Source organism: Diabrotica undecimpunctata, chromosome 9 (genome assembly GCF_040954645.1).
Source record: "Diabrotica undecimpunctata isolate CICGRU chromosome 9, icDiaUnde3, whole genome shotgun sequence".
NCBI lineage: Eukaryota > Metazoa > Arthropoda > Insecta > Coleoptera > Chrysomelidae > Diabrotica > Diabrotica undecimpunctata.
Window position 1 is genome coordinate 15697246 of NC_092811.1, and position 26521 is coordinate 15723766.

A 26521-nucleotide genomic window follows, 5' to 3' on the forward strand; every position below is an offset into this window, starting at 1 on the left:
CATATTTTATCTGTATCAGTGCTTGTGTTTGTAGTTTGTCGTGGACTAGTGTATAGACAGTAATCGGGGCTATTTCAATAAAGAACTTGCGCTAAAACTTTGGCTAGATATTAACTTAGATGTAGTAACATTCAATTATTAAATTAAGTATTGTTTGAACTGCTTGTGTTCTTATTTCCCACGCCAGTGGGTGGTCCTTCGGATTGGAAGTAATTACAAGACTTAGTACGCTCTAAATGGTAGCAATATCGACATCCTAATTTGTTGAACAAATGTCCGTTTAATTCTAATAAAAAACACATTGCAGATGCAACTAAGGATCCAAATTTGTTCAAAGTACATAAACAAAAAAAAATAGAGACTGCTGGAAAATAGTAATTTTCGAAAGAAACAATACAAGATCCAGTTCGGTAGAACCTGTTCTACCTCCAGACGAAATAATTACATCTCTTCCCACTATTAATGTCGATGTTCTCTTCAATTATAGAAATTATCCTTCTCCGAGCAAAGTATGAAACCAAAATGTATAAAACAGCTAAGCTGTAAAAGTTTCGAAAAATTTGTAAAAAATATCTCCTGAAACATTGCTTTTACTGCTCAGAATCCGCCAATTTTTTTTAATTATGGCATATATTTCCACCCAAAACCATATTATTGAGCTGCATCTTTCTTACAGCAAACTCCTCAATTAGTTTATTGTTCAATAACTGTTGAACATATATGTTCACAATATGTTGGGAAATTTACTAGGATCAAGATTACCGAACAGGAATAAAAAAATATACCTCAACACTTATTTATTGTCTGATTGCTTGGATGCTAAGACGTATTGATCAATTTATTATTATTTATTCATGCTGCATTGAGTAATGAAGAAGTAATTTCTCATATAAAATATAACCAGCTAACATTAATAAAACCATTTATAACTTTTAAATTACGCACATTATGTTCTTAATGAACTTCAATTTGTTTATCTATTTATTATTTATATATGAACTTCATGTCGAAATTGCTTAATATACATCAATTGCAAAGTTAATATCATTTGAAAGTATAATCGCTTTAACAAGGACGTGATAAAATGGTGATTTTGGTTGTGGGGGCTCGTATTAACAATATTGAAGAGTGTTTAATTGGAAAAATAAATGTATCCGTGTAGTATCCGCACAATATTTGAATGTTCAAATATTGTACGGATATTTAACTGATTTGTATTACCATTAAGTAACTTTTAAATCCATTGCGTGGCTTTTTATATCCATTTTTGTTTTATTTTTCTTTCAGCATCTTGCCATCGTGTAGATAGTTTTTCTCTATATATTAAAAAGAAATCATTAACATTATTAACATTTAAAAAAAGGATATAAAAGGGGCAAAAAAAGCTTTAGGAAAACAAGATCCAAGAATCCCCTTATTAGCGGGACCAGAAAATCGAAGAAAAGATCGATAAAAAAGAAACTGTAATAAAAAATATTGCAAAGGAGAGACGAACAAAAAAATATATTATAAAGAGTCAAATAGAGTAGTAAAATAAAAATCGGTTGCCTGTAAAGTCGGTTTTACGGGCGAAGATTTTACCTGACAACGTCTTTTTCTCGGTAGAATATTTATTGATATGAATATTATTAAATTGCACAATAGGAACAAGGAATTGCCGCTATAAACTCAGTTTCTCAACTTTTGTGTCAATCTAACAATTAATCAATCAATCATAGTTTACGATAATGAAATATTAGTGTACAATTATTTACCTTTATTGTTGTAGTTGTTATAAATGACGAATCTACTCACGAATTGAAGACAAATCTCACGATCTCACGATTAAGGTCTTACATCTTACGATTTTTAAATTTTTTTTAAATTTCAAGTGTTTCTAATAAAATGCATGGGAGGAAATCAGCTTTTTTTAGATTGCCACCTTGAAATATCCATAAATTGACTGTATTTTTGTATAAAAGTGGGCTACTCCAATTAACTCAATTAATATACACAAAATAATATAAACAAAGCTTAAAAGGTTCTTTATGCTTTGAAAGTGGTTTATAAACAACTGAATTGTAATGTATATTTTACCGCCTTTAATAAATATGAAGTATAGACTAAATTTTGTGTAAAGAACAAACATTCAACAGACCTAATAGTAAAAACATATTGATTTAAGTGTGAATTTGAGATAATGTGCTGACAAAATGTTAAATCCTAAGAAAACAAAATTATGTTTTTATGTATATTCATTATACTTAATACTCTTGGGTAAAATACCTCATATCATATATGTCTTTAGACACAGTTAATAATTTTCATCGAAGTTTAAACTATAAAGAATGTTTACAATCATTGCTCAATATTAAATGGATAAATCCATAGCAATATTATAAAAGAATATAGGTCCCTAGGTAATTTCCTAAAATTATATCTGATACTGGTGGTTCCCCCTAAAATAGGACACTGTAAGCACTCCACATTTTCACTACAGACACAGCTGACGATACTTTCAACGATTTTCAACTTTAGCGATTCAACGCGCCTAATTCTCTAGTGCCGCGCGCAGGGGACCGATCATGTTTGAGTGGGAGAGAGACGCAAGGCATTCGCCGGTCCGGCGGGCCTCTCTCTCGTTCGGTGACTCACTGTAACAGACGTGAGCGGGCGTTACACTTTTTCTTAAATGACTCCGAGCCAAAACCTAATTTAAGACGTTGTCACGTCAAAAATATGTTATAAAGAGTCAAATAGAGAAGTAAAATAAAAAATATTTACAAAAAATAAGGCCAAAAAAGTGCGAATTCATAGGCAACCGTTTAGGCGGCATAAAAAGTTCAGAAGCATATACAAATAATAAGAACAACCATAGATTAAGTACGGTGTCTGACAAAACAAGGATAAAGCACTTCAAGGATCTGCTGATGGAAAAAAAGAGAAAAAATCCTATAGAACAATGAACAAATAGAAGCTGAAGGAAGGATAGAACTCAACACAGGACAAGTGAGAGACGCACTTAAGATAATGAAATTACCAAAATACCCAGACCCAGATAGAATACACTTCTAGTGCTTCTAGAGCTAATAAAATATGGTTCACAGAAACTCTTAAGGATGTTAAAATGGAGAGGAAGTTCCAGAAAAATGGTAGCAGTGCTGCATTTCATTCCTCATATATAAAAAGGCACAATACCTGATTCAACAAATTACAAAAGTGCTGTGTATTTAATGAAGTACAGACTAACAAAAGTATTTATTTACTTATAAAACGGTTTTTTCGAAGTGTGTACTGTTTTGATGCAGGATTGATATATCTCCTTCCTCGTTAGAGATCAAGCTTATTGGGAGCTTTTACGTATTTTCCGGAGCGCGTTCTAATATTGCAATCCGTGGATGTTTTATCTCTAGGTAGAGATGGGCTTGTTTCTTCTTGTGATGAACTAGGGATAGGCTCCTTTGGTTCTAACTGAACCGATTCGTGTCTCGAATTTGGATTCACCGTGGGTTCAATTGTAACACTGTCACAAAACACTGGCATATTACCATACACAACCAAATAGAACGAGCTGCACAAAATAGCGGTCTTAAAATCAATCAGACCAAAACAAAATATATGCAGGTAAGTAAAAACGCAGAAATAAGGCAGCCACAAAATATAAAAATAGGAGAATACAACATAGAGGGGGTAAAAAACTTTATATACTTGGGATCCCTAGTCACGTCTGATATTAACGTTACGGAGCAAGTGAAGAGGCGAATATTTGTTGCAAATAAATGTTACCATGGCTTAATTAGGCAACTAAGATCAGATAACGTCGCAAGAAAATCAAAATGCCAAATATATAAAACCCTAATAAGACCGGTACTCACATATGGCTCAGAAACCTGGACACTTACTAAAAGAGAGGAAACGTTGTTAGCCACCTTCGAAAGAAAAATCTTGCGACACATATATAAGGGCACAAAAGAAAACGGAATATGGTGAAGAAGATACAACTCTGAACTATACAAAATATACCAGGATCCGGATATTATAACATTCATTAAAATGGGACGGCTGCGTTGGATAGAACATGTAGAAAGAATGAAAGAAGGCGAAATACCAAACAAAAATATTCAAACAGATGCCAGTAGGAAAAAGAACAAGAGGAAGACCGAAACTGAGATACTTAGAACAAATAGAAAATGATATAACAACCTTAACCCTTAAATGCCCGTGATATGAAAATAACCATAAATGCCCATGTGGGGTCTCCTAGGGACCCCACTAAAATTTTCAATTTAGTAACGTCATTTAGCACTGACTAAAAGGAAAACACGGTTCAAAATAATTTTAAGCATATTTGAATAATTTTTATTTATTTTTCATACAAAATTAACGGCTTTTCTAGAAACAAATTATTTTCAATTCGAACAAAATTAAAATTAAATAATAATATAAGCATATAACTTTTAGTTGCAATTTTTACATACAATAGTTTTTTCTTCTTTTCTGTGCACCTGGCATATAAATTTTTTGCAAAAAGAGCAAACGGTATTCACTTTTCTGTCACAGTTTCGCGGACACTGGTAACAACGAGCACGTTTCTTAGCTGAATGGACGGATTGAGTTGCAACTTCGGTAGTTGGGTTTACCATTGGTATGCCACAATCTTTTAGAGCAGATTTTACATAGGCTTTATGTTTTATATATTTCGCTCTTTTTTCCATGTTGTTTCGAGCAAGCTCAGCCCCTAATTGTAACAGGAAAATACGTCTTCGTGAAAAATTATTTTTCTTCCAATCAGGATTTTTTTCAATGTATAAAATATAGGCATTTAGTGCACATATGTCTATAATATTCATAAAGAGCCTGAATGGCCAACGAGCAGTTCTTCTTTTACAGGAATATTCCCTAATCAGTTTGTCGGCATTATCAACACCACCCTTGGTATTATTATAGTCTAAAATCATCAAGGGTTTGTTTTGAGAGTCTTGACAAATTATATCACTATCGTGTTGACTTGAAAGAAGATGTACCATCCTGTGTATTTTAGGTATGTACGAAACCATAGCTAATTCTTTAGTAAAAGCAAATATTGACGACTCCGCAGGTCTTTTTGTCAAACTTAGTTGTGGTGGTGTATCAGGTTTATTTTTGCGGACGGTCCCAAGTAAAGTAAGGTTTTTAGATAAAAGATATTGAGCAAGAGGAACACTGGTAAAAAAGTTGTCAGTTGTAATTCCTCTCCAACTGCCATGATATGGTTCCACCAGATCTTTCACAACACGAAATCCCTGATTTTTCTCTATTCTACCACCTGGTAGTTTTCCAAGGTACACCTGAAGTTTGGTAAATAAGATGTTTTAACATCCGCGGCAGCCCAAATTTTTATCTCATAGCGGCAAGGTTTTGATTTTATATATTGTCTAAAAGGACACTTTCCTCTAAAACTCACTAACTGTTCGTCAACGGTTATATGTTCGTATGGTTCAAAGGCTTTGTCACAGTTAGAGACGAACATGTCCCAAATTACTCGTATCGCCGCTAACTTATCCTGTTCCTTCCGCTCCACCCTGGTCACTTTGTCATCAAACCTCAAGAAACTCGATAATCGAGTAGACCATATCTCTCGTGTCGATTCTTTCCCACACCTTAAAGCACCAGCTTTGATAAGTGCTCCTAAAAAGCTATCCAGTTCATTGTTGGTAAGTACCGTCCACTCTTTTTTGTTATTCGGATGTTTTTCGTTCCACTCTTGATAACGCCTAACAGCTTCTTCATTAGTATGAAGGCATATGACATTCTTCATCTCTTCGGTCAAAAATAAATTGAAATAGTCTAAAAACGTGTTGGAATTTTTACTATAGTTTGTTAAGCCTGGATGTACATTTATAATATTTTTTTGTTGCCTCTTGGATCTCACGAAAGGTAGGCTATTCCACTGCATTCCAGATTTGGATGTATATGTTGGACCACTAACCTCACTAATATTATCGTCCACTTCGGTAGGTTCTGCATCTGATTCCTCGTCACTGTTGACTTCTAAATTGTCCTCAGTTTCCGAAACATTTTCCTCAAAAACATCTTGCTCTTCGCTATCTGATTCGTCGGTAATCTCATAGTCGAAATCGGAGTCTGATATCCCTTCTTCTATATTTCGGATAATTTTTTCATGTTCTTGGTCGCTTATTGTCATTTTCATTCTCTTACGGTCCATTTTTCAATGTAAACTGACGAAAAATGTTAAAAATAATAAAAATATTCTGGTGCCTCTAAATGCCCAATCGGGGTCACAGCGAGACCCCACTTATCTAAATCTCTCTTACAGACCACTGCACCTCACGAATGTTCGTGGTATACTAACAGAAAACGTAGGAGACACGTCCACACAAATACCTGATTGCGCGGTTGGCAAATGTTTCAAATAAAGATATTATAGCCAAAAATGTATGTCTGGGGTCCCATAGTGACCCCGATTGGGCATTTAAGGGTTAAAAATAAAAAACTGGAGGAAAAAAGCACGAAACAGATCAGAATGGAGAAGAATCCTGGAACAGGCCAAGACCCAAAAAGGGTTGTCGAGCCAGTGATGATGATGATGATAGGAGTTTCTGACTTTTGGGTATCGTCAGAATCTAGGATTCTATCGTTACCTCTGTCTTTTCTCATATCATTTGCATGCGAGAATTTTAAATGAACATCATTACTTAATACAAGATAAGTATAGTAACTTAAATTTTTATAATCTTCCCTTTCTGTCATAATTTTGTTTGTTTGTTTTTAATATAAACACATTCATTTACTTTATACAAGGTATGACCATTGTTGATTGAAATAGATGAATGCCTACTATTCTCGCAAGAAGGTTTTAACATATTAAATTTAGTTCTAGGACGAACTTTAAAAACACTTTTACTTGGAGAAATCTCTGTAGACGTTGAAGGAGTTGTTCTATAGAGACAAAAAGTTTTGAATTTTCTAAATAAGTAATTGTTCATTAATCTTCTCTTTTCTTTATTATTTGAAGACTACGCTTCACAGCACCACTTTGAGGGTGATATGGAGTTGTGTTCACTAGTTTTTATTCCATTTGTTCGACAAAATGACACAAATTCAATGGTATTGAAAGGAGGTCTGGAATTGTCTGAGACTAATTCGACCAGAAGACCAATTATAGTAAACATATCTCTTAATACATAATGATGGTATTAGATTTTTATTCATGAATGAATTCACTACGAATTTTGACCAGGATGAACGGCAGGTGGAATGCAAATTTTAGATTCCCTTTGTCGACTAATTCATCAATCTGTTTGCTTTGCAAGTTGTAGAAAGCACAGTGGTAAAGATTTGAAATCAGTTTCGCCAGGTAGGAAATGTTATGATTTCTCGTGTTGATATCTCTTAATTTTTATATAGTCTCTGATGCATCTGTGCCATTTGACATTAATTTGACTTTTGACATCTAACGATTTTAATTTCTGATCAAGTAAAATCAAAAATGTGTATTTCAATTTAAAGAAGAAATCTATATATAGATACTCTGTAAATGTTGTGTGGTGCTGATGGCCACGGACATAACTCCTTGTTTGAATTTGTGAAATTGTGACATTGTTGACATACATTACAACAAAATATAAATTGTTCAATATGTTCATTCACATTTGGCTACCAACAGTATGAACGTAACATTTTAGTACGATAAATATCATTATGTTGGTCAGGGAATAAGTCTAAATCATTATCTTGTATTTTTTTTTTGTAATAACTACTCTATTTCCTAATAGGATGCAATTTTGTTCCATTGACAATTCGTTTCTACGTTTAAAATATGGTTTCAAGGATTCATCAGTCAGTTCTCTGGGCCAACCCGGCAAAATAAAATCTTTTACCTTTAATAACAACAAATCCTTGTTTGTTTCATTGGCAATATGGCAAGCATTTAAAGGTATTTGATTTACCAAGCTAAAAAATATAAATTCTGTCTGTAATTTTTGTATTTTTACCACAGGGTAATCGTGATAAACCATCAGCATTATTAATTACTGCCCCTTTTTTAACCTGAATATCGTATTGATAACTCGACAGAGTGATAGCCCATCTTGTGATTCTGGCAGCCGCTGAAATTGGAATTCCTTTATTTTTGCCAAAGGTAAACTGTAATATCTGATGGTCCATAATCGTCGTAAATATGCGAATATAAAGATATTTATGAAATTTATTTAGAGCAAACATAACAGGGAGGGCTTCCTTTTCCAAATTACTATACTTTTTTCCGTATTAGATAGTGTACTTGATGCAAACATGACAGGTTTCTCTACATGATCAATTTTATGACTTAACACAACCAACACCATAACTACTTGCATCACATGTAACAAATTGGAAGAGACGGATTGTAATGTGTAATGACACTTTAAGATGTTAACCACTTCTTTCTTTTTTTAAATACTTTATCAAATTCAGGTGACCAGTGATTATTAAAATCAATATTATTTTGACACATTCCATATAATGGTTTTAATTTGGAAGACAACATCGGAATAAACGTTCCGTAGTAATTTGGCAAACCTAAATATTACATTAATTCAGTTACATTTTTTGGTGTTGGAGCTGAATTAATTGCTACGATCTTTTCTTCAGTAGGATCTATTCCCTTGGCGTCTATGATAAGACCTAAAAATTCTACTTTAATTTTGAAAAACTTACACTTATTTACATTCATTTTTACATCATAGTAGGGATGGGAAAAATCTACCGGTTTTAACCGAAAACCGGTTTTTTTACTTCGTAATAACCGGTTTTATCGGTTGTTTTTTTGTCCCGGTTATAACCGGTTTTTTATTTTTAAAGTAAAAACCGGTTATTAGGTTTTCACCGTGATTAGGATTAGGTTAGGTATTATTTTGGATACCAATCATAATTATTATTCACAAGTAATTATTCCATAAAAACCATAATTCAAATTTTATTTTATTTTATAAATACAGAAACAAACTGAAAGTGCAAACTCACATCAGCCAGAAACAATTAAGTTTTATTATAATATTTCGTTGAAAAGGTATTTGTAGTCGTAATATTTACATAAGAAGCGATCTGGTACATCATCTATTTTTCACACTTGACTCTTGACATTGAAAGTGGGAGAATGGCTTTTTCTGATTACCAAAAATAATGTTCTGACTATGAATATCGAATTACCGATTACGAATACGAATCTCCAAGGATTTCCCTACGTTTTAAAAACGATACACCCATACAGGAAGTATTAAATGAGTTAAAATGTATCGGTTATACAAATATACAAACGTGTTAAAAGTAATACATGATAAATTTTTTTTGATGGTAGTAAAAATAAAAGATGAATTGCATTATCCAATTTATTTTTAAGTAAAATATTTATGTTGATATTATTTTTTTTAAATCCCATTTGAAAGAGTCTGGAAAATTTTTATAAGTTGAAATGGTTGGGGTGGGGAATTTTTTGGGTTTGGGAGGAGAGGAAAATTGGTGGGTATTTTAGAAGATTATATTTTAAATGGTCAATTAAATTTGCATCATTAATTAAATACAATAATTGCATATTATATTCTACTCTCATAATATATTCAATGACAATAGAACCTGAATTATTTTAGCGCTCTCTGTTGAGCAGTAGTATAATAATTTTGGTTTACTGTTCTCTACATCTGACTACTGAAATTTTATCGCCTTTCGATGAGGCCACAAAGGAGATCTCGGGTTCCCATTACATTACTGCCAGTCATCTTATCCCCCTTGTGTCTATTATCGAAAAATCTTTAAAAAATCCTCAACCCAAACCTTAGTATAGCCCAAAAGTTATGCCAAAAGCTTAACTAGCTTAACTAGCCTTTAAGAGAGGGGCACTAAGCTTTTACGAAACCCTCTCCTTTGCCATGCTACAATCACGGACCCGAGGTTCAAAAAACTATATCTGAAACCGTCTATGGCGGAGACAGTCACATCCAATTTAGGCTCGTAATTTAGGACGTATCTTACCGAAATCGGAGAACTTTCTCCTTCCAGCTCCTTCTAGAATAAAGACGCTAAAGTGAGTTTAAAATCAAACCCTCTTTGGTTTTCACACGATCTGGAGTTGGTGAACAGTGGTTCCAGTTCTGATTGACTCTATATCTGCAGCAGCCTTTGCTGCCGAGATTAAGTGATCCGTTTTCATTCTAGGAGCAAAACAGAACCTGTATGCCAGGCTTGGCTTTTATAGCTAAAAAATACATGTCGTTGGTTGGAAGTTCGGTGGTATCAGAGAGACTGGTGTCATCATTGAATGATATTTTGTCAGATGAGAGAAGCCGCTTAACCGACCAACATATATATAAACTAGTTTTTCTCAATAGGCTTCATGAAAAGTACTGGCCAACAAAATGCTAAATCCATTTCATATAATATAACCTATTTGTAACCTTCTAACCTATACTTTTTTACTTAAAATATTACTTCATTCTACTTATATTATACTTTTATTGTAATATGTATATATTAATCTTACGCTATATTATATTTAATAATAATCAATAAATATATAATAATAATAAAATAATAAATAAATATAATAATTAGTAGAATAAAATGGTTTTATTAAAAATTGTGTTTTATTTATATTTATATTGATGTTCTTTCGATAGTACTAATTTTGATTATATTGATATCGAGTCGAATGTAGTATCGCAAACTAAAGGGCATTGTAAATGTAACTTTGTAACCTATTTGATTAAAAAAACCGAAAACAGGTTTTTGAAAAAACAGGTTTTTTTTGGCAGGTTAAAACCGCCAGGTTAAACCGTAAACAAAAAAAACCGGTATAACCGAAAACCGGTGTTTTGTCAAAAACCGCCATCCCTACATCATAGTCATGTAAATGTTTTAACACTTTTCTGACATTCTCGTAACAATCAAGCGACTCACCATATACTAAAATATCATCTAAGTTACATTTAGTACTTTTTAACCCTGCCAAAATGCTGTCCATCACCCACTGTAAAATACCTGGTGCTGAGCTGATACCATATGTTAATCTAGTGAAGGCAAACAAGCCTATGTGAATGTTTGTAACTAACATTTTTTGTGTATTTTTACTGACCTTTAGCTGCTAATAAGCACCTTTTAAATCTAGAACAGTAAAATATTTATGTCTGCTTAGACATGCGAAAATATTTTCTGGTAGTGGTAAAGTGCAATGATCACTATCTAAGATTTTTTTAAAGGTTTTTTAAAATTTATACAAATTCTTAGTTTCTTGGATGCTTTTTTGGAACTACTACTACCGGACTAGCTTAATTACTATAACTGACTTTTTGTAAAATTCCTAACTCCATTAGTTTTTTTAATTCCCATTCGACTTTATCTTTTAGGGCAAAAGGCATATCATAGGCTCTATGAAAGGTTGTGCATTTTCTTTTAAACTTAAATCAATTTCAAAATAATGAATGAATAAATTACTATTCTCATCAAAATCAGATCCAAATTCTAAAGCTGATAAAAACTTCTTAAAATCCTGCATATGAGTTACTGTACAACTTGCACCAGTATCATTGTCAAATAAAATTGAGTTACCTTGGACCTCTAATACTATTTTCTCTGGAGCTAAATTCGCAGGTTCTAATGAAAACAAGAATCCCAAAAATAATGAATGTTTTTCCTTCACTTTATCTTGTATATCCCCTTCTTTTAACAACATAACTTTCGAACGACAGACAGTACTTGTATGTCCCATTTTCTTACAACTGAAACATTGCCATGCTTTGGCTGGACATTTTAATGAATCATGTTTTCTATCACATCTAAAGCATAACTTATATCGGACATAATTTCTACCAGCTGAGTAAAGCAGACCACTAACATTTTTTAATTGTAGCTTCCTTCTTTTTGAACATTACTTTATCTAACGTTTCTTCAACTGTAGCTACATTTTCTGGTTCCATCCTTCTAACTTGACCTTCTGTAAGTTCTATTGACAATGCTATCTCATAAGCTCTTTTAAAATAATTATCATCTTCTGTCTGGAGTTTACGTTTTATTGTGACTGATCGTACACCACATACAAGTCTGTTTTTGAGAGAATCCTTTAAAAATTGACCAAATTTACAATATTGAATCACACATTTTAGTTTTGGCACAAAACTTTTAATATCCTCCTGAGGTTCTTGATTTGTGTTGTAAAATTTATACCTTTCAGCGATAACTAACCGCTTTGGTCTATTATGTTCAGTCAGAACACTTTTTAACTCCTCAACTGTTTTTGAACTTAGTAGTTCTGGTGCTAATAAGTCCTTTTAAGACACTGTAAACTTCTCCACCAATTAGAGTAATCAATAATGGAACTTCCTTGTCTTCTTTCGCTACATTACTTACAAACAACTACTCAAGTCTCTCTAGATAAGACGTGATATCACTTTTAGCAGGATTGAATTGTTCAATGGCCCCAATTAATGACATTTTTTGACTTTTACGTGGATTATTTCTGTGATTTGTCGCCAAATATGTTGTGTATTTAATAAATCACAGATTAACAAAACATAACTATTTATTTACTTATAAAACGGTTACATATAACTCAATTAATCATAGAAGCTTGGACATTCTGAGCTGCTCATCGACATGATATAACCTCACCCAAGCATGTCTAAATTTTTCCGAAGTGTCTACTGTTCCGATGCAGGATTAATATCTTTTTATTAATTTTTTTTTTATATTTATACCTAACGTCTCTCTACGAATATGTTTTTGTTACAGCCTCGTACCGGATTCACAAAAGAGCCCACGTCACAGCCTGGTGCCCAACGACCACTTTCGTTGCCCATCAAAAAACAACCTTTCCTCCGATTTCGTCCTTAGTCCTAGAAACAGCATCGCTGTAGATTTTAACAGAAGTCCCAGGAACAGTCTGGTACCTGATTACAACAGAAGTCCGCGCCACAGTTTAACCCCAGAAAGTAATCCTCACGGTTCCAAATTAAACGTTGCTGAGTTCAACAGGAGCCCAAGAAATAGTTTAGTTCCGGATACGTCCCGGGTGTCCAGAAGGAGTCTGTCTGAATCTATAAATTGGAGGCCAGATGAGGGTGAGTAGCTAACGATTTTATATTATCTAACTTGTCTAAGTTTTTTATAACGAAATAAGAGAATATATGTGAAAATTATCAAATTATATAGCTCCGGACATATGTTTCTAAAAGAAGAATATTAATTCGTTGTAATGAAAATTGAAAAAGTAATGATCATTGACTAACGAAGATATAATAATAAAAGTTGACTAATAGCTACAGAGAATTTCTCGCAACACGATAACAGATATTTTTATTGACCTCGAATCAAATTATGCAGGTCTTTATGCTAACTAAAGTGAAAACTGTACTATATACTATACTATACTATACTAAACTACAATTCCACTATTTGGAAGAGTGATTTATCGTTTAAACGCTGAATATCCTCAAATTTAAATGTACACAGTGGCCCTCGAAAACTACCCGTTTTCTCAATTGCAATTTGCGTTTTCTCATAAGAAATTATACAATATATAAGTAGTATATTTATTTGTGCTTTTATATAGAAAAATTGACCAAGCAGTCGACATTTGTAGCAGTTTAACAAAAGTATCCGTTAGCTGTATCTATCGTGTTCTGAAAAATAAATCGGAAAATATTTAAATGTCAAAAGTAAACGCGAAGCATTTATAGAAGGCTGGTCTATAGGATTAAAAGCTCCATTCGGAAAGGGACGGCGTTTAATCATCACCCATATAGAAAGTGATACAGGGTTCCATGATGATGGTTTTCTTCAATTTGAGTCGAAAAAAAACAGGTGATTATGAAATAAATTGAAAGGGAGGATTCAAGAATGGCTTACAGAAAAGGGGATTGCATACGAAGAATCAATGCTCAAAATTCAGCTACTTGACATTTCACAGTTAAGGAAAAGTGAATAGAGAGAAAAAAAGGAGAATTGTGCTGTAGATGAAACTGCAAAAGATTATGGTGTCAAAGTTCTGCGTCTACCACCTTGTGAAAGGAGAAGTAGCACGCAATAACAAAACGTTCAAATTAAACGAAGTTAAGGAACTTTTTATTCAAGCAATCCTCCATGTAACTCCAGAGAAATGGACTAAATGTATAGGCCACATAATTAAAGAAGAACATCGTATGTGGGAACTTGACACTCATATCGAAGTTTTACTAGAACCAATTATAATTACACCAGGTGGTGAAGATAATGACAGCGATAGCAGCACTGCATCTTCAGATTTAGACAGCGAATTATATTTTCTAATAGTTTAGTAAGAATATCGGAATAAAAAAAACCAAAAACAAAAAAACGAGAAGAACATAGTAAGTGTATATAGTGTTTGTGTTTAAATAGAATAGTACAATGTTTTGTTACATCAAACATTATTTTTATTTTGTTTTTATAGAATTTTATTTTGTTTTATAGGATTTTATTTTGTTTTGTTTTATACTGTTTAAGTGTTTTGTTCATTTTATTTAATAAGACAATATGGCTCTTGGCGAACACCCATTTAAAAAAAGTATCGCGCCGCAAGACATACCTCTGGGGTGGTGTGGAAACTATCTTAAAATTTGTTTTAAAAAAATTTCATTGTGTAACTCTTTAAGGACGAGTCACGCCAAAAGACGTTTTAGCGTAACTTCCGCGACAGCCGGGTGGTATCAGTAAGCTTTCTGCAAAATTACTTGTTTTTTATAGCTTTTTGTTTGTGGCATTCTGTATTTTTAACGAATGTAGGGAATGAGCCACAATATATTTATTCAAATGTTTAATTTACGGACGTTTCGATTTCTACCAAGAGACCGTTTTCAAACATACAAATGACAGATATATTTATTTTTCTATAGATTTTTGTTTGTGGCATTCTGTATTTTTAGGGAGAAGGTTGGAAATAACCCACAATATATCTATTTACATGTTTAATACACTGATATTTCGATCTCTTTTCCGTTTTTAAAGATAGAAAAAAAAAGAAAATAATTAATATAAGATTATAAAAATATATAATAATAAACAAATAAAATAAATATAACTATCATTTATATCTTTGAAAGCGGTCTTTGAATATAGAGATCGAAACGTCAGTAAAAACAGTAAATAAATATATTGTGGCCTATTTCGAACATTAATATTTGAAAAATATAATATAATTAACGTTAAAATAAAAGTGAGTGTGCGTCACTGGATTTTCATACGCCTTTCCGCATTTCTGCGCCTTTAAACGATGAATCACTCTCCCAAATAGCGAAATTATCGCATATACTTTACTATACTATACTATAATATAATATACTATACTATACAATACCATAGTAATATAATAATAAATTGGTTTATGAAGATCAAATTCTATCTGCTCAATATTCTCTAGGAAGCTACTCTGAATATCTTTGAAGAAGTTGATAAAATTTTAATGCATTGTCTGGATATTTTGCATTTATTATGATCTTAATATTTCTATTTTAACCCTTTCGGCCCTGACGGTGACAATTACGAAGCCTATAATTCGGCACAGATATCTGTAATACGACTTATTTTATTTCAACATAATTCTAATAGAGGGCCGCTACAGCCCCTATATAAGATGATTTATATGTATTTAAGTCATTTGGAATGTAAACAGATTTTGTTGGTCTACTTGAAGTAATGGCTGGTGAATGTGATCCTTTTTCACTTGGTAAGTATTTGTTTTTTTGGTCTAATATTGCTATTGTGTTAAAAAAACTTCATGTAGCTGTTGGTATAACTAACATTATGAAAAGTTCATTTAAGAATAAATTGTAATTGTTTCTGCATTTGCTAATATTTCGTATGGTCCTATAAAAGGCGTACGCAAATGCCACCACTAGGTGTTGACGGTTACACAAGTGGATTATATAGATTGGAATTTATGACAAGATTTTAAACAATTAATTCTTTTCAGATAAGGTTCATACAAAATTGTGTTTTACGGGAAAGGCAAAACTGAAGTTGATGTGAACCTTATTCAAGCAGAAGAAGCATTAGCTGCCCTGAATGATGACTGTTCTGATATAGAAGACGATGGAGATCCAGATTAAGAAGAGGCTGATATGTCAACATCAGATGAGGATAAAGTAGCTTTAAAAAAAGAAGAAATGTTTCAAAAGACTAAAAAAGTGAAAAAATAAAAAACTATCTAGAAGACTGGAAAAGTTGTACCTCCAAATGGTATTTTTAATCGATCAAGTTAAAGTGATTTTAGTTATGATGAAAGTAACAGTTCAGAAGACCATTCACCATTTGAATATTTTTCGAGCTCTTTTCCACCCGAAATATTCAAGGAGTTATCTGAAAAAACAAATTCTTATTCTGTTTAAAAGAATGGTAAAACTCTCAGTACTGACGAAAATGAGATACTCCGCCTGGTTGCCCTGCACATTGTAATGGGAATTAATAATTTTCCGAGGCTAAGACTTTATTGGGCTCCCCGTACACAATTCCTAAAAACACAATAATTCACAAATAGTCCAGGAAATGAAGCATTTTACCTCGAAATTTTTTCGTCCTGCGTGGATTAACTTGAAATTTTAACAGAAGGTAGGTAATAGCCTAAGGATCAAAATTTATACCGAACCAAAGTGCGCCAAAACCTTGGGGGTGGTTGCCACCCCATCTCGGGGGTGAAAATTTTTTTTACGTTTTAACCACAGATTTCGATTAAAACAGTGATTCTAAACAAAAAATATTCTATACATTTTTTTTGTAAAACTGATATTTTTCAAGTTATTCGCGATTGAAAGTAACAACTTTTAGACAAAAAAATCGACGTTTTTAATCGATTTTTCGCGAATAACTCGAAAATGGTGCATTTTATCAAAAAAATTGTAGAGAACAAATTTGTAGCTTTTAAAAAGACAAATAAAATTCATTTTTTTAAATGTTTTTGCGATATAATAGGAACCGAAATACGGCCTATCAATGTTCAGCGGTTTTCTTCAAATGCCAAATTTGAAAGATTTAAAGTCAAATATGGGGAAAATGATGCATTTTTGGAAGAAAACTCATAGAACCTTTTTTAAAGAGCATAAATAGACCTAGCGGTAAAAAAGACTCTAGCTCAAAAATTGATTGAGTTATGATGAAAATAAGGTCAATACCTCATTTTTTTACGAAAAAATCGATGAAAACAACCCCCTAACTATCCCCATAATTAAAATAGATCTTCACCCTTCTGCAATTCTCTTTGTACATGTATTGTTAATACGTCCAAGAAGTTTGACCCAGTTAAAATGCTTAGTTTTAGAAAAAGTACAGCTTAAAGCGAGAATTTCTTTTTTTAAATATCCCCGAAATAACTGAATATATGAAAAAAATAAAAATGTACTAAACTGTAGCTTTTTTAATGACTAAAATTTTCCTTTATTTAGATTTGTTGGACAATGAATATTTGGCGAGATATAGCCGTTTAAAGCATCGATTTACGATCAAGCACCATCTTTTTCGAGCCCTTTAAACTCACCCCATTTAAAAACCAAGGATTCCAAAAAGATTTAATTCACAGATTCTTGTAGCTCTTAAAAACCTCTAAAAAATCGTTTTTGAAGAAACACTCTATCGTTAAAAATGAAGGAAATGCGTTAAAAAAACCAATTAATTTTTTGAAATAGAGTACCCAGATAGTTCAAAATGAATAGCTTTTTCCCATGCTTTTACTGGCTGTGATACTGTATCTGCTTTTAAAGGTAAATAAAGGTAATAAAGGTAAAAAAAATATTTTTGATATTCTTCAAAAAAGACCGGACATGAGGGAACATGCTGAAATTTTTTACAGTAGTACTGCTAAGCTTGAAGATATTTTAGATGCTGGCAGATACTGTGCAATAATGTTGTACGTAACTGTTAAAGACACGCAGCTTACCAAGTTAAAAAAAAAATAAAAGATTTGGAAGCTTTTCTCGAGCAGTTCATCAAAGCTACAACGAAAAACTGTGCGGTGAAGCTGTCATCCCTTCTGCCCACTGTTGATGCCTTAGATGAGCATTCAAAAAGATGCTATTACCAAATTCAACAGTGGCTTGGCAATGAAAATATCAGAGCAACAGATTGGGGATGGTATTCCAAAGATGGTTGCTGGATGATTGGTAAAAATAAGAAAATAAATTTATTGAAATTCACGTTATACTTTACCTTACTGTAAAGTTCCACTGAGAATACCGAAAAGAGATCATTCTTGAAATGAGTCACCTGGAAGTTCTCCTAGAGATTCCCCTGAAAGTTCCCCTTTTACGTTTGTAAAACATGAACCTTCTAAACGAATGAAACAGCAACAACCTGTCAGCGAAGTGAGATATGATGAAATTTTTCACTGGCCAATTCCTACAAAAGGTCACGGTTTTCAAGGATGCAGCGGAAGATCATGCACAATGTGTGAAAAGTGCAACGTCTTTCTGTGCTTGTTGAAAGACAAAACTGTTTCAAAAGCTATCATACAAGACGTCAATAAAACATAATATATTTTTATACATGCTTTTTCTGTAATAAAACAATATATATAATTTTATATTTATTTATGCCATAATAACCTCTTGGTGGCAGTTGCCACCAATTTGTAAAATAAAAAGTGGGGGTCAAAAATTGTATAAAAAATATTTTCAGTATTATTTAGGTGTCCAATTAAAAAAAATATCAATAGAAAATGTTTACCTCTGAAAAAAAATTTCAAGACTGAAAGGCTTAAGTTTAGGGTTAAGTTAAGTTAAGTAAAGGGTCTATATTTACTGATTATAGTTGTATTTAGCAAGTAGATTATTGTTTAAAGTAACGATTTTCGTTAGTTACAACAACTGTAAAACAACTGTAGAACACCTTTAATATTTTTATCGATCTAAAAATGTCCTAAAATACAGGGTGTTACATTTTAAAAAAAGAGCCGATGACGTCATCACCTTAATGTGTATCACCTTTTATAATGAAATTTTGTTGTAGAATGTAGAACTGTAAACTTAAAATATCGACCTGTTTTAGATTTTTTTTAAAAAGGTTTTTCATTTACGAAGTATCCAATTTGTTCCAAACTGTATATAGTTCAATAAATCTACAAATTCGTTATGAAACTTGTTTGCGCCGCATTGGCGCACATTTTGAACATGTGTGTTATAAAAAGTAATCATTTCTATCGTTGTTTATTTTGGAAAATACTTTATATGTATGAATGTAGATTAAATTTTAATTTTCCCAAACAAAAATAAATCCCCGTTCATCATAAAAACCCTTCAAAATGAAATGGTGGATAAAGTAAAGACGTGAAAACTGAAATCGTATTGCTTTATTGTAATTTCCGCATTTGAAAATCGTGAATATTAACTTCTATAAATAAAAGCACGGAAAATCAATAAATTGATTGAAGGGTCGGTGGGAGACTCAGATGATAATTTATTTTATTAAAACGGTCACGATCTTATCTAAGAAATTACGAACAGCTACCTCTATTTAGGAATTTAAGTTGAAAGACCTAATAGATTAGAAAAGGTCAGAGCGGAGTTCCGTACTTTTATTGTCGTATTGTATAGAGTGCATATAAATTTCAACGATTTCTAGAATGCCGTGTTTTATAAATCCTTTCTATGAAAATTTAATTATTTTTATAAGAAATAAAAATAATATTTTCTCATTGTTTGTTAATATTTCGCACGTAGTAGTAGTATTTAATTTTTTTTTTGTGTAAAATAAAATATTTTTGTCTAATGGTATTGAAGAAGATGTTCAACAATGCACAATTTACAGCACCATGAAACTACTTTAAGTTCCACTATCAAAATGTGGAATAGTGTAATTGATAGACGGAGGCATGGTACAATGAATACACAAGGTATGATATATAATGTTCCAAAATCGGTTCGCTTTCGCGCATGACGTAGTCAAAAACGCTTATTCCCGCAACATTTGAATGTAGTTGTATAGGAAAGACTTTTAATTTTACCTTTTTTATATAATTTGGCTAATTTAATTATAGTAATTATAAAGAGATGATAAAATTATGTTATTATAATATTTATCCTTTATAAAACATAGATATCCTTTATAAGACAAGTTTTAATTATCTTTTATTACACGTAGGTACAGGTTAATTAACTTATACTCCAGAGTTCGATATTTCAGATGTTTAAAAAGATACAGAAAAGTGGTAATGGAGGTACACAAAATTTGTACGTATATATACCTATTGAACTAAACACAAAATCAAAATAAATAATGACAAAGTCAACTTTATTTATATCGAATGAGCTAGCTGGCCATCGAATATGAGTGTAGTGAGGGCACACAATATTGCACAACATTTAAAATGACATCTTTTGTAATATTCACACATAAAATTATTTTGGTATTGTTTATAATAATGATAACATTGTATATTTTAATAATGATAACATGATTTAACAAAGAAAAATATGTTTTTTTTTAAGATGCTAAATTTATTTCCTCCGAAACAGTTCTTATTGCAAATTTCATAGCAGGCTGAGGCTAGTTTCTTACTTAACAAATCGATATGAAAAAACCATTTAAGGTTTCATGACTAATAATTAATAAAAATAAAGATTTAGACTTACTTCGTTGACCTAGAAGTAGTAAGAAGCTGCTCAACATACTTTTTGTCTCTCTGTGTTTGCCTCCTTGTATGCGTTTCTTTTGGTTGGTTAAAAGGGTAGCCGATGGTGATTTAGGCAAATAAAGATTAGGTACTGCCTCAGGTTTCAGTTTTAGACCCTTTTTAGGAACGTAATTTAAAAGTTTCTGTTGTAGATTTCTTTGGCAATCTTCAGTTTTAAAATGTGTAGAACAAATTCTTGCAGTATTACAATTAAAATTATCCTATCTACAACAAGATATAATCCACAGTTTTCTGGTCACACTATCTTTAGGAAATATACGAAACCTAAAGATTTGATCTTCATTGTCACTATTGCAACAAGCAATTGCACAGCATACTTTGAAAAAGGTACAAAACCAGATATACAATGGCAAATAAAAACTTTCAGTTTTACAAAAAAATACTATACAGTATAAATAAATAGTAACTAAACACCATTTGTATAAAGACATATATGTAAGCATATATCTAAATTATTTTTCTATTATAAAATAGATGACTCAGTCAGTATTGAGTTACTTTAAAATATATTTATTATCTCATAACTTGCAGTTTGCAATAGTCGCCATTGATAACCGATATTATTGTTGAACTTTTGTTTTTATACAAGCTTTCTGTCTTGTCGGTGTAAAGTCGTCTGAAGTCAATATTTATTGTGTTTTGCGTTTGAACTAATTTGTGTCTTATTTTCATATTATTATATTGTTTGATATGTAAATTTTGCATATAATAATCGGTAGGTTATAGTAATGTGTATATTTTTTATTTTGCTAAATTTCATTATAACTCATCTAAAATACCATATTGAATTGTAAAACAGATTTTTCTCTATTGTACTCTATTTTGTTTTTATTTCAGTAAAACTGCTTGGAAGTGAGTGACAGTAAATGAGAATAAGCAAATCTACTACTATTTACCTGTTCACAGTATTTCCTCTGCAGAAAATTTATAAATTTCAAGGGATTTGCATAAAAAGGGTACTTATATTATTAGTATATGTATGAAAACAAAAATAAATATTTCGCCTGAATCTCTAGGAGAAGTAAAGGTTTTACGCTACTGAAAATATATTTTTTATTCAATTATAACCAAAACAAAACATTTAAAAAAAAATTAGATCACTTTTTAACCATAATTTCAAAATTAATGTGTACGTTAAGCTGTAATAATGGGTTTGAGGTGGTTCAGGCGATCTTAACTACGTCACACTCCTGGGCCAGCTGTCAAATGTCATGCGCAATATCATACCTTGTGTATTCATTGTCATGGACGGAGGTGCCTGTCAATACAAAATATCACAAAATGGGTTTATATCAAGGTTACAACGCAAGGTTGTCTTTTTTCCCTTACTTACAACATGTTGAGGCTTTTACGGATTGTGCCTATCAAGATTGGTATAAGAATGTTAGGTCCATAGGAAAGTTATTCTCCAACACTCTTTTATCTAAACAGAAAAAAACCAATGTTGTTTATAGAGTCCCTTGTCAGGACTGTGAGTTGTAATACATTGGGCAAACTGGTATTTCCTCGAAAGAACGCCTTATTTCGCACCGAAATGTTATCATTTGTTCAAAACAAAACGTGTGCCTTATCCAAACCCGTTTTATTAACAAACTATAAGGCGGATTTTGAGAGTACAGAGATTTAAGCCACTGGAAATAATTGTTTCAAAAGAACTTTCCTTGAGATGTGTCACATTCTCAAATCGTCTTCTCGTATTTTCTACCTTTTTTTCTGGAAAATTGCTGTTTGCTATTTTTACCTATCAATGTTTTGTGTTTTTAACTGCACTGGTTCTTCAACTTAATCTTAAAATAGTAAAATAGACACGTGCTTTGTGTTGTCGGTATTTTTACTTGTGTAAACTTGCAAATAATTATCAGGCAGCTGTTTTCCAAGTTTCATTTATCAATTAAGGCTATTTTTATAATTCAAGTATACTTGTTTAAATCTGATTTTTCATGGAATTTCATAGATCATAGTATAATATGATTGCATGATGTGAATTTTAAAATTTTGGCCAATTCTTTGTAACACTGATAGCTGTAATTACCATCGATACTGAATTACTGCTCATGTAAGTCACATTTTACATTATTATTCTCCTTTCAATCAGCATGAGAGGTCACTTATTAGCCTTCTCTTTTAATTTTAAAGAGCTTCACTAATCCTTCTAAAAGTTTATTACTCTTGCATATTTGGACTAATGCTGTTTTCTAAGTACAAAACGAAACGTTTCTGCTTATATTTGTAACAGTAACAGCTTGCTTTATTTCTTTTCTCCTCTTATCTGACTGAGATCTTCAAGACCCCTTTCCATTGTTTTATCACTGCTTATATATATATATATATATATATATATATATATATATATATATATATATATATATATATATATATCTACGGCATAAAGTGGACTCCGCCCATGTTAAAATTCAGGTTCAATTGAGCTCCGTGGTCAAGTGGATACCGATATACGGAGCTCACTTGACCATTCCATAATATTGGTTCTGTCGATTCGTCAACATGTAGAGTTTAATAATTTATAAAAATTTTTTGGAGCCCGTAAATACCCCTGTATCATAAATGTATATCGTTTAGTTCACGTGTATATATTATAGGGGTCGTACAGATCTTCTTCAATGTATATTTGAACCATACGTTTATCGGTTTAAGTAAGCTCTGAGAGTTTGGCAACTGTGTGATTATACCGTATATTTTCAACATATACCCTGAACGGTTCATATGGGCTCCTTATTTTTATCTACTGTTCGTAGACAGTGTAATCTAATACGCATTACACCGAGTAACAGAGGATATCTTATTACCTGATATAACTACGTACTGAAAGGTAACTGGTTCTTTAAAAACAGGTATATAGATACAAAAGGATTTGGGCTTATTATTTAATGTAATATTCGGTTGCATAGGAAATTTTATTTTGTCTGCATTTTTAAAAATGTTGTTCTTTTATTTAATATAATTTTATTAGTTCAATGCCAAACTCGATGTTTTTTTTAATTACAAAAATTTCGTAATATATTTTGTTTACGTGAGTATGTCTTTGTACGTTTTATGTAAGCATCCGATTAATAAAAACTAATTTTATTTCATCCAATCTTCTGCGATATCTTGTATAAAGCTTTTTTATTATTTTAGTTCTGGTCCTATTTATGTACAACATATGATATCTCGATAAAAGTTTATCTCAAAATAAATATGTCTAACATAATAATATAATAATTTTTCTAACAAGGTATATTCGGCAGCAGATGCATATAGTGCAAGCGTCTATGTTTTAAGGGCGGAAGGATGTGCACCTCATTTTTAGCTGACAAGCTTGCGAACAATATTATTTCTGGTCCTCAATTTACCTTTTAGTTTTAAACAATAATCTGTGACTGACCCCGTGCGATACAAACTATTTTCAAGGAATTTATAGGGAGTCTACGTTCAACAATTTCATGACATTATTGGATGTTCAGTTTTGTGAAGGCGTCTATGTTAGGGAAATTGAAGGAACACACACGAGCTTTTTAGGGGTTTTGGCTAAAAATTGATTCGTAGTTTATTTTTATTGTGCAATAATAGGTGTATCGTCTATATAATAGAAGTCTTAGTATCTACCGGTATGGATCATTCGTTTGTGTAAATGTTATACAGTGTAGGTGCCTTTATGCTACCCCAAGCGAGACCGTTCTTCATCTGCTATTTTTACCATTGAGTGATATAAAAAATATTCTCTTGTGTAGGCATACGCAGAAATTATAAGTGAGTTTGTTATCTAAGGGGATACCATATAGTTTTTCAAAAAATATTCTGTAAGTTAAGGTGTTGTAAGCGGCATTTAGATTGAAAAATACCACCACTGATACCCGATATTTTTCGTACCCATCTTTGATTTAGTATTTGTGATGTACATCACTTTGAATAGCTGACAAAATAAAGATATTGGCCGATAGTTTTTGTGGTCGTTGGAGTTTTTGCCAGGTTTAAGCAAGGTAACAACTTTGGCATGTCTCTAGACTTTGGGTATCTCCTAATTTGAATACAGTTGTTCATCATCTGGATAAGCCATTGTAGTGTTTTTGGTCCAGATGTCGTAATAAGCTTTGTGCTCAGGTCCTCAATGTCGGTATTTGTATTATTTTTCATTAAATATATAGATGGTGGATCCAAGCTCAAAATCGTTAAAAGGTTCTCTCAGCTGACTGGTTTTGTCCTTTCTTACTTTGAGTTATTCTTTGCTTTTTTTCCGATAGAAATAATATGTCTATATCTATAATGTGGTTTTCAGCGATCAGCTATATACCAAATACCCTAGGTTAGGCCCTATATGTGTTTCTTGTACTAGAAATTAGTCAGATTCGTGTTTAGCTCATATGTCTGATAAGTTTAAGTAAAGTAAACTTTCTTGATTTTTAGATTTACCCCCTTAACAGTTATAGATATATGTTATTAGAATAGTTGGTTCTAAAAAGGACCAATTTGACAAAATCCGAATTAGCCGATTAATTAATTAATCATTACCCGGGGTATGCCCGATTGCGGTGGTCTTATTAGTACTTCAATCTACCTAAAGGCTCGTTTTTTAAACCCCATAAGTAATGCGTAATCTTTTACTTTTTATTAAAAATTTAAATTTTACATGCCGTGTATTACTTTTTGAAGATATGTCGAATCAGATTTGTATAGTAATAATTTTAGGTTCTAAAGAGCCTCTTTGTGGAAAATAAATAAGTTTGTGATATCTGTCACAACTCATATATAGATAATAAAAAAATAAACAGTTAAAATAATTGTAAACAATCTTAACTACATACATCGGCGCCACTGTTCAGGTGATGGGTTTATCACAAATATCAAAGGTTACATTTTAATTCAATGTTCTACTTACGTATCTTCAATATTAAAAAAGTAGAAAAAGACATGTTTATGCTTTTATTTTTTTAAATCTATTCTATTTTCTTTCTAGAGTTCCGTCTTTTTTGAACGATCTGTGTTCTTTTTTCAATTGGGCACTTGTCCAAAGCTATGACAAATACTCTGTCCTCTGCTATTCTACATTAATATTACATTCATTATTTTCTCTAAACACTCTGTCCTCTGATATTCTACATTAATATGACTGATTTATTTTATCTTTCTTGCAACTATTTTAATGTTTATCCTGTGTATCTTCTTCTTCTTCTACTTTTTCTTTTTATATAGACATAACTCTGTCTGTTTTTCAATGTGCCTCCAGTAAGTTGCCTTTCCATTGTTTTCGTGGTCGTCCTACTGATCGTCTTCTTATGGGTTAACCGTCTCTTGCCGTCTTTATTGTTTTATTTGTTGTCATTCGGCTTATACGATCGTTTCATTCTACTCTTCCATTTCTTGATGTTCTTCACCTTGCGTCTACGTCGTATATCTGTACTTCTAGCTCTGTCCCATAGTGTCTTACCATCAATTTTTCTAAGTGTTTTTATCTCTGCTGTTTCATATCTTTTTGGTCATCTCTGTGTCAGATCTTGTTTCTGCCGCGTATGTCATTATTGGTCTGATGACTGTTTTGTAAATTCTGCCTTTCGTTTCTTTTCCGATATTTTTATTTCTTCATAATGTTTTATTTAGGCAGCCTGTGGCTCTGTTTGCTCTATTCACTGGGTCTTCCACTTTAGTTTCGAGCTTTCCGTAGCTAGATAATGTGATGCCTAGATATTTAAGCTCTAACACTTGTTCTATTATATGACCTTCCAGCTCCAATTAACATCTTAGTAAATTTGCTCTTGTAACCATGCATTTTGTCTCTTTTGGGGAAATTAACATGTTAAATTTTCTGGCGGTTATATGAAATTGGTGCAGCATACGTTGTAAATCATTTTCACTGTGAAAGAGTAGTATTGCTTCGTCTGCACA

The 26521-nt window shown here is 32.0% G+C and overlaps 1 protein-coding gene across 3 annotated transcripts in view; it reads left to right on the forward strand.

The window, feature by feature from the left end:
- The window catches only part of LOC140449583 (uncharacterized), a 584439-nt gene that overhangs the window by 488233 nt on the left and 69685 nt on the right, over nucleotides 1–26521 (forward strand). For all 3 annotated transcript variants that reach the window (XM_072542799.1, XM_072542797.1, XM_072542800.1), the window contains exon 6: nucleotides 12739–13067. In XM_072542799.1, coding sequence (XP_072398900.1) covers nucleotides 12739–13067 — 329 coding nt within the window. The remainder of the gene's footprint in view (nucleotides 1–12738; nucleotides 13068–26521) is intronic.